The sequence below is a fragment of the Periplaneta americana genome, chromosome 10 (assembly GCF_040183065.1).
Source record: "Periplaneta americana isolate PAMFEO1 chromosome 10, P.americana_PAMFEO1_priV1, whole genome shotgun sequence".
Classification (NCBI taxonomy): domain Eukaryota; kingdom Metazoa; phylum Arthropoda; class Insecta; order Blattodea; family Blattidae; genus Periplaneta; species Periplaneta americana.
The window spans coordinates 32345608-32361981 of record NC_091126.1 but is presented as its reverse complement, the minus strand read 5'-3'; the positions used below and the strand labels follow the sequence as shown (position 1 = coordinate 32361981).

Below are 16374 nucleotides of genomic sequence, written 5' to 3'. Positions count from 1 at the left end.
AGACTTGAGTCTGGTGTGTGCAGAAAAATTCAGTCACAGTATACAGTGCTGGAAGAGACTTGTGCACCTTAGGTGAAAGTTGTCTCCTAGAACAAACCATTGCATCCGGTTATAATAATAATAATAATAATAATAATAATAATAATAATAATAATAATGATAATAATAATAATGATTTATTTAACCTGGCAGAGTTAAGGCCATACGGCCTTCTCTAACACTCAACCAGGAGTAAAACTGTGTAACAAAAAAACACTACAAATTTACAAAGTACGCTACAATTTTACACACAAAACTAAAGAAGATAATAGTAATAAAATGTAAACAACAAGTAAGTAGAAATCAGACAATATATAACATACAGAAAGAAAGAAAAAAGCATAATAAAATGTGAACAGCAGGTCAAAATAAATGAGACATACAAATTATAAAAAAATAAGACAATTATTGATGATGATGATGATGATGATAATAATAATGATAATAATAATAATAGTAATAAAATAGTGCAGTACAAAGCAGACAATGAATGCAATATTTTTAAGTACACACAGTAAGGAAAATTATGATTATATATAGTTCAACTTATCACATTATAGGCCTAGATATACCATTATCGGAAAATATGAAAACAAAAATATAAAATAAGTTAAATATCACTAGAACATAAAAAGAAAAAAATGTGAATACGTGGAAACATGCAATACAACACTTGTCATAATAGTAAGTTAGTTTGGCAACTCGTCATAAGATAATTTTCTAACTTGGATTTGAAAAACTTCAATGTTCGACAGCCCTTGACTTCAGGCGGCAGAGAGTTAGGGTTTAAATAATGGAAATAAGTAATTCATTATTTCAAGTGAAGGATTATTTGCCAGATTATAGTGTCGTAAAATGGCAAGAATATCATCTGCGAATGCTGGTGATCTGCTTGCTAGACTGTAGTGCTGAGGGACAGTAGGGGTTCTGGTCCGTTAGGTTTGAGTCACTCTATAAAACATGGATTATTATAAGATGAGAGAAATGACACATACAGAGCAACAGCTTTCCTGCAGGAACTGCCAAGAATGGTAAATAATTTATCTCTTATATGTTCAATGTACAGTTAAATATTTATTTTTTTAGTTTTCTGATGTATAAGGAGTGATGCAGATGTATAAGAGACACTTCATGGGAATGTCTGCAGAATTTCAGTGCTTCAATTTCTTGTTGGTCTGATGTTCCACTGCCTATGAAGCCATAGTGAGGAACACGGGCTTTGTATTATAGCTTCAAAGGATGGCTCAAATTGATATTATTGGTAATGTCTTTCATTTTTTAGTATTGAAGATAAGGAGCAGGTGGCCAGATAAATTTGCTAGCTTGACTTGTGACACTATGCTGCGTCAAAATTACTATAATATAATGAATTGTTGGTTATAGCTGAGTTGCTTTAGTGCACTACCGTATTGTTAAACCATTATCACCAAAGGCTCTATAGTGTATAGTTACAACTAAAGGTACGGTCACACGTCGCTACTTTTGCTGCACAACTTTTGTACTGTGCTGCACAACCCAAGTGCTGCAAAAGTTGCAACTGGAGGTTGCAAGTCTGTTCACACACAAGGCGCTACTTTTGCAGCCGCAGTCATGCTGCAGGTTTCCATCTCCGTGTTGACTTCTCAATATACATTTTGTGGTTATGTTCGCATTATTAAGAAACTCATGTGAAAGCTTACTTATCTATTATTTGCTTTTCTGTTCTAACTAGTATTCAGAAATTGGCATTATTTTTACTATAAAGCTTTTAAAAACGCCTATTTACTTAAATGTGTTGTTTTGTAATCAAATTTTGTATCTCATGTATATTATTGAAACCTGGTTGAGTGGAAGAGAAGGCCTCATGGCCTTAACTCTGCCAGGCAAAATAAACCTACTACTACTAAATGATAACCAACAGCATATTCACATAATCAATGTTGGCAACCCTCCTGTTTGAAACTACGCTACAGAAAATTAAAAAAATGAATTATATCGTCAGCAAATATGCTCAGACTGTGTTATGCATTTAATAACTGTTACAAATAATTTATTTTCATCACATCTAACATTAAAATATATCCAAACAATAAAAGTATCATTGGCACATTTGGGTGGCAACACTGGTCGCAACCGCAGCAAAAGTTTCAACAAAACTGATATCAAAAATTCTGGGGCTGCAATCCTGAGAACCCTGTTCACACGTCGCTACTTCTAAGCTGCGCGCAGCATGGAAAAGTAGTGGGCAGCAGGTTCGGCAGCCGCAATTTTTTGGGTTGCACCATTGTTCACACGTTGCAGTACAAGAGTTGCGCAGTTTTTTGTACTGCAGCGCTGCGAAAGTAGCAATGTGTGACCGTACCTTTAGTAGTGTGTAAAAGGAGAATTAATTTTGTTTCCCCACTCTTGCATGTGTACATTATTCGTATTCCTTTGAAGATTAGAACTCTTGGTGTAAATGTGCAATTGTTTGGATGGTGTATGTGTTGAATGAATGATTTCCCTTGTTTCAATCCGTGATAATATGGACGTGTTTTTTGAGGCTTCCTCGTCTTTCTTTCATCCCCTCTTCTCTCTTTTAACCCTTCTCCTCCTCTCTCTCCTCCTTCCATCCCTCTTTTTGCAGTTAAAATTTGAGTTTTGTTGTATTTAGGAGCAGTGGGATATGAACACATACAAAAATTATGGCAAAACATGCACTGACATTTTTGACAATATCTCCCACAATTCTTATGACAGACATACATAAATTTTTATCACTGAATCTCGAAAGAAAGCAGAATTGAATGACATACAGTTCGCTTAATTTAGATTATTAATCTGTCCTAAATAATTTGTTTAATTGTTGCAACAAATAGCAAATACACTGAAATTTAAGATCACATAGGTACAAATTTCTGATAAACTACTACTGATCCCAGTGGTCCTAAATTTTTATCATATCTTACATATACATAAAGCTATAAGAAACTCACTTTTTACTTAATTTGGGAAAGTTCTGTCAGTTTTGTGATATTTTAAAACATAAAAAAAAAAAAAATCTCAGCATGTATAGAAGGATGAATGTAGCTTAATTTTAAAGTTATAAAAATAAAAATTAAGTTTCACTGTCACAAGGCAATATGTAAAAACGTAGTGCACGAACATAGGGCATTTATTCTAAGTTGTATATTTGGGTTGGTTGTAAGTTTTTATTAGATTTGTTTCGTGTGTCGTGTGTTTCTTGCTAATAAACTTTCTGTGTTCAAATTTTTCCTTAACTCCCTGTTTAGCAAAACCATTTGTTACCATTAGGCAAGTGGTTTCGTTTTTAAATTGGTTTTAGAGTTGATGTACAGTATATAATGTTATTGCATATTTTCTTCTCTTGGTAAGTAGTTTGGAATAACCTCTCACGAAGGTACACTTTTTTAATGAGAGCAGTAAAAATAAACCAGTGAAGTATATTTTCTTAAAAAATCTCGAATTAATTACTTAGAGTGCCTCAGTAATTTTTCCATAAAGGTACATTAGCATAGTAATGGGTAGTTTAACACTACTAATTTTTGTACAGAGTGCTACTTGTATTTCAAATCCATAAAATCAGAGTTTTACTGATACACGAAAAGTGGACTTCATTTGTTTTAATAAGTTTTATGTTCAACTCAGTCATACAAAATACTTTTGAATTTTCCTTTTTCAGTTTTCGTGGATGTAAATTTTCACATCGTTGATTACTAATGTATGCATGGAGTTTTTAATTTTTTAAATTTTTTTCTCCTGATGGTGTTAATACAATTCTATTTCTGTAAGGTGGAATTATTATTTGCAGTTGGCTATTAAAATGAGACTGTAGTTTAGGTGTCAGAAGGTTATTTTGATATGGCGGTAAACTGTCATCAGGTACCGCAGGTATGAATCTCAGGTTTGATTACACTCAGTTAACCACGTCTATCTTACGAGATTTGGTGTGGTACTTATTTCTGTCCTCTGCCTTATATGAGCCTTAACTTAAGCCTGGTTCAGACGGTGCTAGTTTCTGTGATTGATTCCAAGGTGGCTGCGCTGATGGGTGCCCTGCGTGCTCACTTGGCGGCTCCCGTGTTGCCTACGGTGATGGTAGTTGTTCACACGGAGCTGGCTCTTTTCACAGTTCAAATTGGAAAATCATCTGCTGTTTCATCTGTTGCCAACACTCATGGTCAAAAAGAAACTAAACCGTGAGTGGAAAGAACTAAAGTCCTACATTAACAGTAGGAAATGTCGCAATAAAGTAATTATGCCATAAGCGCAAAACAGCTAAATTCCGATATTTAATTGTTGTTTCTTAGAAACTAAAGAATATAGAAAAAAACAGGTTTAGTTGGAAAACAACGAACATGGCGACATGGTTTCAGTGGTGATATTATATTGTAAATTTTTATACTGAACAACAATGTAATGTTATTATCTCAACAATAACTCTTCACTCTCTACAATTTAATTTCACTCCCGTCAACAATGGGGTTTGCTCTCCACACAGTAACACAGCGTTCATTATTGCACTCCACAAACGACAATGACAATTTACTTGGACTATTACGAACAACAATGAACTGTTACTCTTAACTAATATTCACAAAGCACTATTTACAACACAGAACTATCAGTTCTCAGGTCACAGCTCGTTTGTCTTGGCTAGTTCTTCTAGCTCAGTCACTCGCGTTCACAGAATCTCGAACCCCAGACCTTGAGAGATGATCTGCTGCACTTCGAACTCAGGTCCCCCAACTGCGGTCCACTACACTCGAACTCCGGGCTTCAGGCTCCACAGTTACGGACACAACTCAAGTTGCGCTCTGGTCTCGAAGCTGGCTTCACTGCTACACAAGACTAACTCGCTTACTGTCCTAATCTGCCTGTAACAACACTGGCTTACTGACGGGCTGACTGACTCGCGTTCACTTGCACTTTGTATTTATAACTAAGCCATAGTTTCTGGAGAGTTCGCGGTCGGTTGACAGATGCCTAGAAGATAACGGATATCCAGACTTCTCTGGATCTTTCTCCTCAGTCACCAGCTGCTTTACTTTCCCCTCCTTCACCACGCGTAGCACATGCCCCAGGAAGCAGATGTGCGCGCAACCCGCCCAAAACACGGCCGACTTAACCCTTCCTCCCTTGGTCGTGAGATCGAACCTCACGTGGCCGTCACAATATGATCGTCTTTGGATCCAGCCTGCGAACCATCACGAAAAATAGCAAGGGACCTACCCTCGAAATCCAGCAAGCTAGCCATCCACGAAGCCACCAGAGCGCATCACTTCCGGCTAGTGAGCACGCAGGTGACCCATCAGCGCAGCCACCTTGGAATCCATCACAGAAACACGCACCGTCTGAACCGGGCTTTAGTTAAATGTATGTATTTGTGTGTTTAAAGGTTGAGTATTTTTGCGCATTATTTCAGGAAGTTGATGTTAGCAGTGTAATTGAGGAAAATGAAGACACTCTAGAGGGAAATCCGCAAGCAAATTCACCTTCTCACTCTCAGCATTCCACAACTACAGATACTGCAGAACTTCAATCTGAGAGAAAACCCATGAAACGGAACCTTCCAAACCCCCCTGCACAGATAGCACCATGTATAAAGAAAAAGAAAATACCATCAGTAAGTCAATATAATTCAACCAATTCCAGTAAGAATGAAGATGAGTTCGATGCCTTTGGAAGGAGTGTTGCTGCTCAGTTGAAGAAATTCTCATTGGCTGGAGCACTGAAGACACAAGTAAAGATTCAGTCTCTGCTCACACAGGAACGTATTATCGATGCTATGGAGGCAGATGATGACTTGAACCAGACACATACTCCCCTTACACCTATGTCACATCATAGTCAAGCTTCGTCCTGCTGCAATTGTGTTCATGATGGCTCTTCACAGAACATGTACAATGCAAGTGAAGGGTCTGAAGATGTCAACTCAACAGACATCCTTTCACAGGCTGTTAACAGTATCTTACCTCATTGCTAGAGCCTGTCAGCTGTCGAGTACTTCAGATTTTTTTCCAAAGAGAAATTACTTTAGAATTTCATTTTATACTTTTTGTTTTAGAATTGAGAAAAAAACAAAGCAGTGGTTATTTGATGTAAAACTGTTGGCTAACTACAACATGTCTTCCAACTAAGATACACCATACAGTGTTTCCTTTGAGTATATGGGTTTACTTTAAGAATATCTGGTATAAAAAGCTACAGATGTACTGTTTTCAGGTAATTTATCTCGACAAATACAAGTTCTGTTTATTGCTATGAAAATTCCCTCTGATCCATAGTGTATGACACATTGTCAACTTCACTGATTTAATCTTATATTGCATTGTTATATCTGCTGTATAAAATACAACAGTAGGCTGCGGAAATTTAATTAGAGATGAAATGAATATAGTAACAATGAAAAAAAAAAAAATTTTTTTTTAAATATATTTTGTGCTCGACCATGCCGAAATGTAGTAATTATACACCTGGTAGCAGTCCTTTAATGCATGTCATTAAATTACACCTACTCATTAAAGTACAGGTCTTCAGCCAATGATAGCTCAGCTTACATGTGTTCAGCCAATGACAAGTCAGCTTTGTACCATTATAAAACTGCAAGTATCGATTATTCTCGGATATGCAATCGAAAGAGAATTAGCGAAAAGTCACGGAGGCTGGAAATCCAATACTGTCGCAGAAGGTTCTGTTCTGCTACTATAATAATTAGCGTTAATTGTAAATAATATTCAAATAAATTCAATTTGTCATCTCATTTTTCAATGTCGAATTCAATCATCAAGGTTATAATATTATAATATTATCAAGTTTAACGGGACTACATCAAGGTTAATGACATTATTGCTCCTCGGAAAAAATCAATACTTTCGCGTCTGCGCACATCTCACAATTCACGACCTAGAACAAGGTCACTTCCGATCTTGTCAGATACAAATAAAATGTATACATCTGAATACCGGTAATTTCAAGTTAGAAATATGGTCGAGCATAAAAAGTCGTATGAAACTCGCCTATAATGGTAATTAAGAAGCTCGTATGAAAATTATGAAACTTGCTTGTGCTCGTTTCATAAATATCCATACTCGATTCTTAATTACTATCATTATAGGCTCGTTGCATAATGTACTATTATTTAACGACGCTCACAACTGCAGAGGTTATATCAACATTGCCAGATGTGCTGGAATTTTGTCTCGCAGGAGTTCTTTTACATGCCAGTAAATCTACTGACATGAGCCTGTCGCATTTAAGCACTTAAATGCCATCGACCTGGCCCGGGATCGAACCCGCAACCTTGGGCATAGAAGGCCAGCGCTATACCAACTCGCCAACCAGGTCGATGTAACAATGAATGTTGAACTCTTATAATAATCCTTTTTTCGAAAGTTTTGATTGGTATTACTTTTGAGTGTTTGTACTACACCTATTTAGTAAGCATTATTCATCTGTATCTTGAATTGCAAGTTCTGCAATAACTATTGCTGTTACATACCATGAACTCAAAATATCATGGTAAAATATATAATTTTTACGTTCTCACTGTAAGGTGGAAATGTGAAAAATTCATTTCTTCTATATTTGATATGCAGAGAAATAATTTTATACATGTATATAAACATACGAAACCTTTTGATATGTATGACATTTAAGAGGTGATTAATATGAAATTTTTTAAACCCATGAAAGTCCAAAATTAATTTTTCAGTCAAAATTTAATTCCAGTGATAATGTGTGGTAGTTATGTCACTGCCAAACTATAGGTGAAATATTTAAAAAATTTTTCTAAATATTTTATATGGCATACAATTTATCATACACCACCTTATTCTAGTGCCGAGGTCATGGAAAGCATGGGGCTCTACCTCCATGCCCCCCAAGTGCCTTCATGGCATGTTACGGGGATACCTTTACCTTTACTTTTACCTTTACAATTTATCATGCATTGAGAGTTATGTGAAATACACATAAGTAAATATGTATTTTATAATGAATTAGAGACACTGTTTCTTACTATTATATATTACTGTATTGCAAGGAATGAGTTCCTAATGCTGGATGTGAATTCTGAAGGTACAATAATAATTTTCATTGTATCCTTTTATGAAATTTAATATTTTATCATATTCTCTGGTGGTGCACATAATAGGAAAATAATATAATAATTGTGTGTTATTCATTCCAAACAGGACCATTGCCAATGCCTAAAGTGAAGTGTCAAAATTTGCGGGCGTTAAAATGTTTCTACAGTCTTAAGGTACAAAATTTTTTCGCCAGTCTACCCCATCGGTACCTAGCTCAAGGAGAGAGAAAGAAGAATATTGTCGCTGAGCCTTCATTTTTCTTGTCTGGATGTTTTAATTTATCTGTGATAGAATAATTAACGAAAGAACGTTATTATAACAATTGATTTTTTCTCTTGAACTTCCAAGTGGAGAGAAACAAGTCAAGACAGCATATTCTTTCCCTTTCTTTGTTGACATTAGGATAGCGTATGTTTAATCATAGCAAAATTGTTTAAAATAACTTAATCAGAAATAAATTGTTTATTTGCAACATGTTTCTTTGCGATATAGTATGTTAAGAATAATGATATTTTAATCAATAGAGGCTTGGTAATGTTTTAAAGTAAAAAAAAAAAAGATTCTGAAAAAATTATAAAAAATGACTTAGCATAGTCTTTCCTCCGTGGATCTTTTATTTGTGTTTGGATCTAAACTTTCAATGAACAATTTCATGCATAATATCTTAAAAATGAGTGGCACTCGTTTAGTTTCTCATTTTTCTTAAGGGAACTGGATAGTCTGAACGTATGTCTGTTGTGTCTAAGTGAAGAAATTTTGATAATACTCTAGGAGACAGCCTCCAGATATGGAGGGTAGCTGCGAATATATTGAATAAACAGTCGTGGACAGCCGATAAGAGGTGGTCCTCCAGCTTGGGGGTTGGGCGAAGGGCTAACACCCCATCACCGTAAAAAACAGCTTGTTACGAAACCTAACAATAAGCCTCGGAATGGGACTGATTCTCCGGCACAATGCCTGTTATTATTCGGTTGAGAAGCTTTTGTCATCCAATCTGCTGTCAAAAAATCTGAAAGTTAGAATTTATAAAACAATTATATTACCGGTTGTTCTGTATGGCTGTGAAACTTGGACTCTCACTTTGAGAGAGGAACAGAGATTGAGGGTTTTTGAGAATAAGGTTCTTAGGAAAATATTTGGGGCGAAAAGGGATGAAGTTACAGGAGAATGGAGAAAGTTACACAACGCAGAGCTGCACGCATTGTATCCTTCACCTGACATAATTAGGAACATAAAATCCAGACATTTGAGATGGGCAGGACATGTAGCACATATGGGCGAATCCAGAAATGCATATAGAGTGTTAGTTGGGAGGCCAGAGGGGAAAAGACCTTAGGGGAGGCTGAGACGTAGATGGGAAGATAATATTAAAATGGATTTGAGGGAGGTGGGGTATGATGATAGAGACTGGATTAATCTTGCTCAGGATAGGGACCAATGGTGGGCTTATGTGATGGCTGCAATGAACCTCCGGGTTCCTTAAAAGCCAGTAAGTAAGTAAGTAAGTAAGTAAGTAAGTAAGTAAGTACTCTTCAAATTTTGAATCTATCAAATTACAATTTTTACACCATAAACATAATATTTGCAGGTATGTGGGGTGTAACTTTAATAGTGGCAACACTGCTGTAAAAGCGAAACGAGATGGAATTAATTGTTGTCACTTCTACCACATATTAGTCTATGTCTGCCCTCCCCCCCTCCCTAAAAGGACTCTTTCTTCTGACTCACAGCGTTAGTCTCCTGTTAGTTACAGCTGCTACAGGGATACGACGACTTCCACATTGCTGTAGACAATGCTGGTTACTACATTGAAGGACTGTAGAAGTTTCACAGATGTATATTCGTAATAAATAAATAGTTGCCATTATTAAAGTTACAACCTGTGTATATTTTGGTTTTTAGATTATCTTTTTACCTCCTATACTTGATTTTATGAAAAATTTTAAGCCTGATAAATATTAATAAATTTCAATTAAAAACATGGGTATTTTAGGAACTTTTTTCTCAGGAACTACTGGAGCTAGGAGGCTGAAATTTTGCATACTTCTATTTCACATGGTAGTAAAGAAGCATGACCATTTTCATAGTTATTAAAACTATTATGGAATTTACAGCCAGAAAAGTATGAACAAATATGACTATTTTTATTTTTATTTTTATTTATTTTTTTTTCAGGATGGAGAAAATTCTTTCTCCTATTGAACAAATATTCATATCGTAGGCAACAAGTTGTAGACAATGCTGGTTACCATATTGAAGGACTGTAGAAGTTTCACAGATGTATATTCGTAATAAATAAATAGTTGCCATTATTAAAGTTACAACCTGTGTATATTTTGGTTTTTAGATTATCTTTTTACCTCCTATACTTGATTTTATGAAAAATTTTAAGCCTTATAAATATTAATAAATTTCAATTAAAAACATGGGTATTTTAGGAACTTTTTTCTCAGGAACTACTGGAGCTAGGAAGCTGAAATTTTGCATATTTCTATTTCACATGGTAGTAAAGAAGTATGACCATTTTCATACAGTTATTAAAACTATTATGGATTTTACAGCCAGAAAAGTATGAACAAGTATGACTATTTAAAATTTTTTTTTTCTTTTTCAGGATGGAAAAAATTTTTTCTCCTATTGAACGAATATTCGTATCGTAATGAAAATGGCAGCAAATATAGTCAACTGTATTAGAAATATGCTTGAATTTTTAGGAACTTGTAGTGCAGAGTTTCTGAGAAAAATGTTCCAAAATACCTATTTTTTTAACTTAAATTTAATTAATATTTTTCAGGTTTAAAATTTTTCATAAAATCAAGTATATGATGTAGAAACATAATCTAAAGACCAAAATATACCTACAAATATTGTGTGTATGCTGGAAAAGTTGTAAGTCAATATATTCAAAAGTTGAAAGGTAATAGCAAAATTTCTTCACTTATACATAACAGCCATACGCTCAGATTACCCAGTTCCCTTAAGAAGATCTTTTGTTTCCCTCCACTGTTGATCGGGCATGTTAATGCGTAACTTCGTTAGAATTGCTTAAAGCATTTTTAGGTAGAATTTCGTCGAATAAAAGATTAATATGTACATGAATGTAGCATGTGGTGTATGAAATTTTGTTCATTTTTTAATCACAATAAAGAAAACTGCTTAATTTGCCAAGATCATTCAGTGATAAACTGATATAATGGACAAAACTACCAGTATTTCATATTTATGAATATTTGGTACCAGATTATTGCAATTTTATTTGGTTTTTACGAAGTTGTATGTATTTTTACCACCCCTCTGCCTGCGTGCTATTCCCATTGTTTAAAAGGCTTTTCTGTACGTGATTCATGTAAGGTGTCTGTCTTTTCCTGAACGTGAAACAAGTAAGATATTCCTCAATATTGAACACTGTTCTCAACTTAACTCGATATTAATATCCAACAGTTTTACATTAATTTAACAAACACTGCATATCAGAAGTATAAGGTGTGACAAATTAATTCCTGGAATGTATCGCTAGAAATATTTGCTACCTTCTCACTGTCAGCTATGATCCCCTTCTGAAGTTCTACACTGAGATGGTGTTGCTGTTGCTGAAAATATTTTTGGAGCTCTTTTCTGCAATGCATTTCAGTTCTCTAGTCACATGATGCTGGATATGAGAAATGTCTGCAAACCTTCGTCCTTTCGAGAAAATTTTTAATTACGAAAAGAAGAAAAAACCACCAGAGGCTAAGGAAGGTGGTCTTTATCAGAATGTGCGGACACTGAATACATTATGTGCTGCAGCATTTTCATGATCTTTGCAGAAATTTTCCGCGTTTCCAATTCTTTGTTAAACTCTATATGGGCTATTCCATATGAAATCGATCAGTAAAAAACCTCGCATTTTTTTAATACTCCAATTTTTTCCCTATTTATACAAGGTGCTTAGGACAGTGCATTTTCAAAAATATACTATCGAAAGTCACAGTTTTCGTACTATTGAGCAACAAATTTAGCATATTTTATAAAAACAAGCCTCTTTCAGCGCTCAGAACTCTGGAACCATTTACTGCAGAACATTGAACGGGAGCTCATTTTGAAGCTGACATTTGGTAGGTTATGATAAGAAGTAATCCTTATTTTTATTTTATATAGAGAGACAGATAATTTGATTTTACTTACTTTTAGGCCTTTTGCCCATTTGTAAAAATGTGGGAAAAAAAAAAGAAAAAAACTTGCATTATTAAGAGGGATTTCTTCATTGTTTGCTTAGTGACTCGGCAATAAGTTTCGAGGGTTTTAAATAAATTATTTTCACACGCCTGGACTTGAACGGCCCAGTACAGGAAGCACTGCCCGAGAGCTGAAGATAAGCGAGTGTTGGGCGTCATTTTACTCCTGTGTTTATGAAAACTTGTGATAAAGCTAGCCCAGCTATGCGCTACTAGACGAAACATCACGTGTTTGTCTCCTGGCCTTGCTTGTCTGGGCTAAATCCCGCCTCACAGTCAGCTGGTTATTTCACGCGCGTACTATTTATTTTCTTTATTTGATATTTTCATATTTTCTTAATGGTGCACCAGTAAAAAAATATGTGTTTATTTGTACTTTCAATGCGGAATCTAACCATATATTTTAAAAATATTTTGTCGTGGGCAAAGGCGTCTTAATGAAGAAAAATCTAAATTTCTCCATTTCCATAAAAAGTAAGAAAAACTGTTTACATGTGAATATAAACTTTAATTTCTCAGCATCAAAATAAACCATGATTTTGATCATTGGGTGAAAGGCTTTCGGAGCCACAACAGTTTAAATTTGCTAATTTTATGAAAATACGATAAATTTAAATATTTTTAATTTAAACACTATGAAGTTCTGATGCCTCAAACTTTGCACAAAGCATTGTATCACAGTTGTCAACCGACAGAAAAAGTTTCATTGTATTAAAAATTGCAAGGTCAATTTTCTCTGTATTTCGGTCGATTTGAGATGGAATAGCCCATATCACTTTTTTTTCTTACCACATTTAATTTTTCAACCATTAATTGCGTACTCCAGAGTTCTCAATTTACACATTCCCGTCTGTCTTTTGCGTTTTTGGCTGTCTACTTCTGGCATCGACATTCACATCTTTTCACTCCTCTTTTAACCTCTTGTGCCATTTAGAAACACTAGATTTTTTCGAAGCATTCTTATACCACTGTTAACAATTCTTACATTTCACTAGCGTTTTTGCCACACAACTTGATATCAAATGAAGGGTACAGGAAAAGAACGAGCTTTGTCCACTTTAACATACTGTTCAGGAGAGCAATTTAAAGTCTTGTGTGTAGCATATTCTTTCCTCGTATGTCGAACCTAAAATCTGTCATAGCATTTAGGTCGTTCACATTATCACAGTGCTTCATTCACAGGATTAAACTGCATGGAATCCTACTCCACACTACATGCATAACTCATTTTGTACCCTTTAAATGCACTATTCGAAATTCTTATTACTTACTTTTCCGCCAACACTAGAACACAGATATATCTTTCTACCCCTACTACTCAGTAAGAAACAGGACTGTTTGCCTGCAATTTTTGTACACAGTAGCAGAAACACGTCCAAAGAAGTCTAGCAACATGCTTCTGCTCAACTTGAAAAATGCGTGATGCTACATGGTCGGTCCAGAAATTAAATTGTCACATTTGTACACGTTATCTTTTGATGTGTGTGGAAAAGTGGCAGATACGGAGATATCTATACTTCAAATTTTCAGTCTCCTTGAGACTATGTGATATTTAGCTCGGATTTTTGTAGAATCTGCCGTAAACAGTAAGTAGAAAATACTTACACTAAACAATTGACAATATTTATCATTCCTAAGTGGTTTCTTGGATGACTGCGAGGATGTGTTCGCAATAAAATTATGAGTGATGTGGCTTGGACTCTGGGACCATTCAAACTAAGTGCCGTCAGGATTGAAACATACAGATACTCTGAGTGTGAGCATCATATTACAGTTTATCACAATAAAAGTTGAAATTTGGTTTTGTTTGGCGGTTTCATCCTGAGCCTCTCTGTTGTCACTATCATAAAAAGAATTTTGCACTGCATCAGGGATACACTGGCATGTAGAATATGTCATCCAGTTTTGGGAATGAAACTACAGCTACGTTGTTTTGAATGTTTTATTTTTGTTTCAGTTTGCAAATGGAGTGTATGGATCTATGTTAAGAGAAGTAATAATAGTGATTAATATGTGTGTGTGTGTGTCTAATGCCTATCCACTTCACTTTGTGTGATTCGGGTTCCTCATACTGCGGATAGTGATTAATATATCAAACGAGTGTTCACACAGGTCTGTAGCTGCTTTCGATACTGAGATATTACTGAGAGAGACCATGTGACATGGATATTTTTTTACTTAACTTTGGTGCCCTCATGCCTATACCGTTCGGACACACAAGTTACATTGTTTCATGCCTAATAACAGCATTCAGCTGTGATTCGTAGTCTTTTTGCAAGAAGCATTTGAAATTCTGCCACTTTTTGTTTCACCACGGATCAAGGAATGGTTGTCCATACTCTGCTGAGCAGGGGAGACGTATTCTATGCCAAAATATACTGTTAAAAATCTTATTAGTTGATAAATTATTACAAGTTTATCACCATTGTTAACACTGTTGTTGTGAAGAATCTATATACTAAAATTCACTAAACAATGTGCCTTTTAGTAAGGAAAACCTATATTGATATGTGCAATTATATACATCGTGTAACTTAAAGAGTAAATAGAATAGAAAAAAGTCACAAAAACCACCAGTGATAGTGAAAATTTCAATCTTAGAAAGTTTGCAGCAGTTTCTTAATTTATTCTAGGTATGTACCATTTACCCGTTAAGTTTTTCTCTGTCAATTAATTCCAATAAAACCTCTGTGTGTCTTTACTATGTTACTGTGTATGACAATATCAGTGGATAGTGAGCTGACTGAAAAAAAAAAAAAAAAACTTGAATTGCACATTCTCTTCATAGAATCCTGATTTTTAGCTGGCCATGCATAGTAAAGTGACACTGATGTGTTCTCTTTAGACTAAGGTTACAGTGAGGTACAATTTTATGTTGCAAACACATTCCTTCACTATCATCTCTCTCCTCCAGTCAAAAATAAAAGCAACTCTTTGGGTATGCAATACTGGGTGTTCAGTTCAAAGTGTGTTATGGCTCGCTGTATGCCGTCATATGGCTAGTCGATGAGCCTAGAGAATTCAATCTTCCTACACTTCCGCAGAGGTGTATAACCTATGTGTCAGAGAAGTTGCCTAGCAAGTGCGGCGTTCATTCTGAAGAGTACTTACCGATATGTACGGTAACGCCGGTAGTGGCAGGAATGTGAACTGTTTGGAAACATGTACTGAGGTGGGTTTTTTTCTTACCGGTGGGATATGGGGAGAGGTTTAAGACGATTACTTATGTATTTGTTGACATTAACTTCGACGTACAACATGGACAAGGAGCATTTGATTTGTATTGTGGAATGTTGCCGTATGCAACCGATAACAAATACCCTTCGTACGACTTGGCGGCGCAAAACACAGTTCGAAAGAAGTTATGGTAGCACACAGTACAGACCGCCATCTGTTGCTACGACGTTCAAGTTATACCGTACACATTCTCAAGTTCAGATTGAATGCCTTGATTAATAAGCAACTTCTCTGATGTAATAGCTGGAACTCGCTTCAAATCACTGACTCACAACAGTGACGTCATGACACACTTTGAAATGAACACCCAGTAGTCTAAACTCAGAGCTTACATGCAGTAGTGACGTGTTCTTAATTGTTGTGAATGTTGATCTGTTATATAAATCTGTTAAATAAACTAAAATTTTTTATCAGTCTTAGCGCGTTTAGTGTTATTTCTCGAGAAATAACAGAGTATTTATAAGAGTAAACTCCATCCTTCCTTACAATCCCTCATATTTAGACATAAGGAACGAGAACGACAATATTAACGTTTTTATTCTCAGGTCAGTGAGTTATGAACTTAAACAGAGGGTTTATCATTGACCATGACTTATTTGATGTTGATAGAACTTACGTGTGGATACAAGTTAATTACATTAACTTGAGCAAGTTATGCAGGTTTAATTATTTATATTTAAGTGTAGATCTTATGGGAGACCGAAGGGAAAAATACCTTTGGGGAGACGTAAATGGGAGGATAATATTAAAATGGATTTGAAGGAGGTGGGATATGAGGATAGAGAGTAGATTAATCTTTCACATGCTGGGTAACT

General features: G+C 35.4%; 1 protein-coding gene across 2 annotated transcripts in view; it reads left to right on the top strand.

Annotated features, from left to right (window-relative positions):
* LOC138707557 (uncharacterized) overlaps window positions 1-15978 on the top strand; it is a 46215-nt gene extending 30237 nt beyond the window's left edge. For both annotated transcript variants that reach the window (XM_069837121.1, XM_069837120.1), the window contains exon 6: window positions 5444-15978. In XM_069837121.1, coding sequence (XP_069693222.1) covers window positions 5444-6004 — 561 coding nt within the window. In that variant the 3' untranslated portion in view covers window positions 6005-15978. The remainder of the gene's footprint in view (window positions 1-5443) is intronic.
* Window positions 15979-16374: the final 396 nt, after the last annotated feature.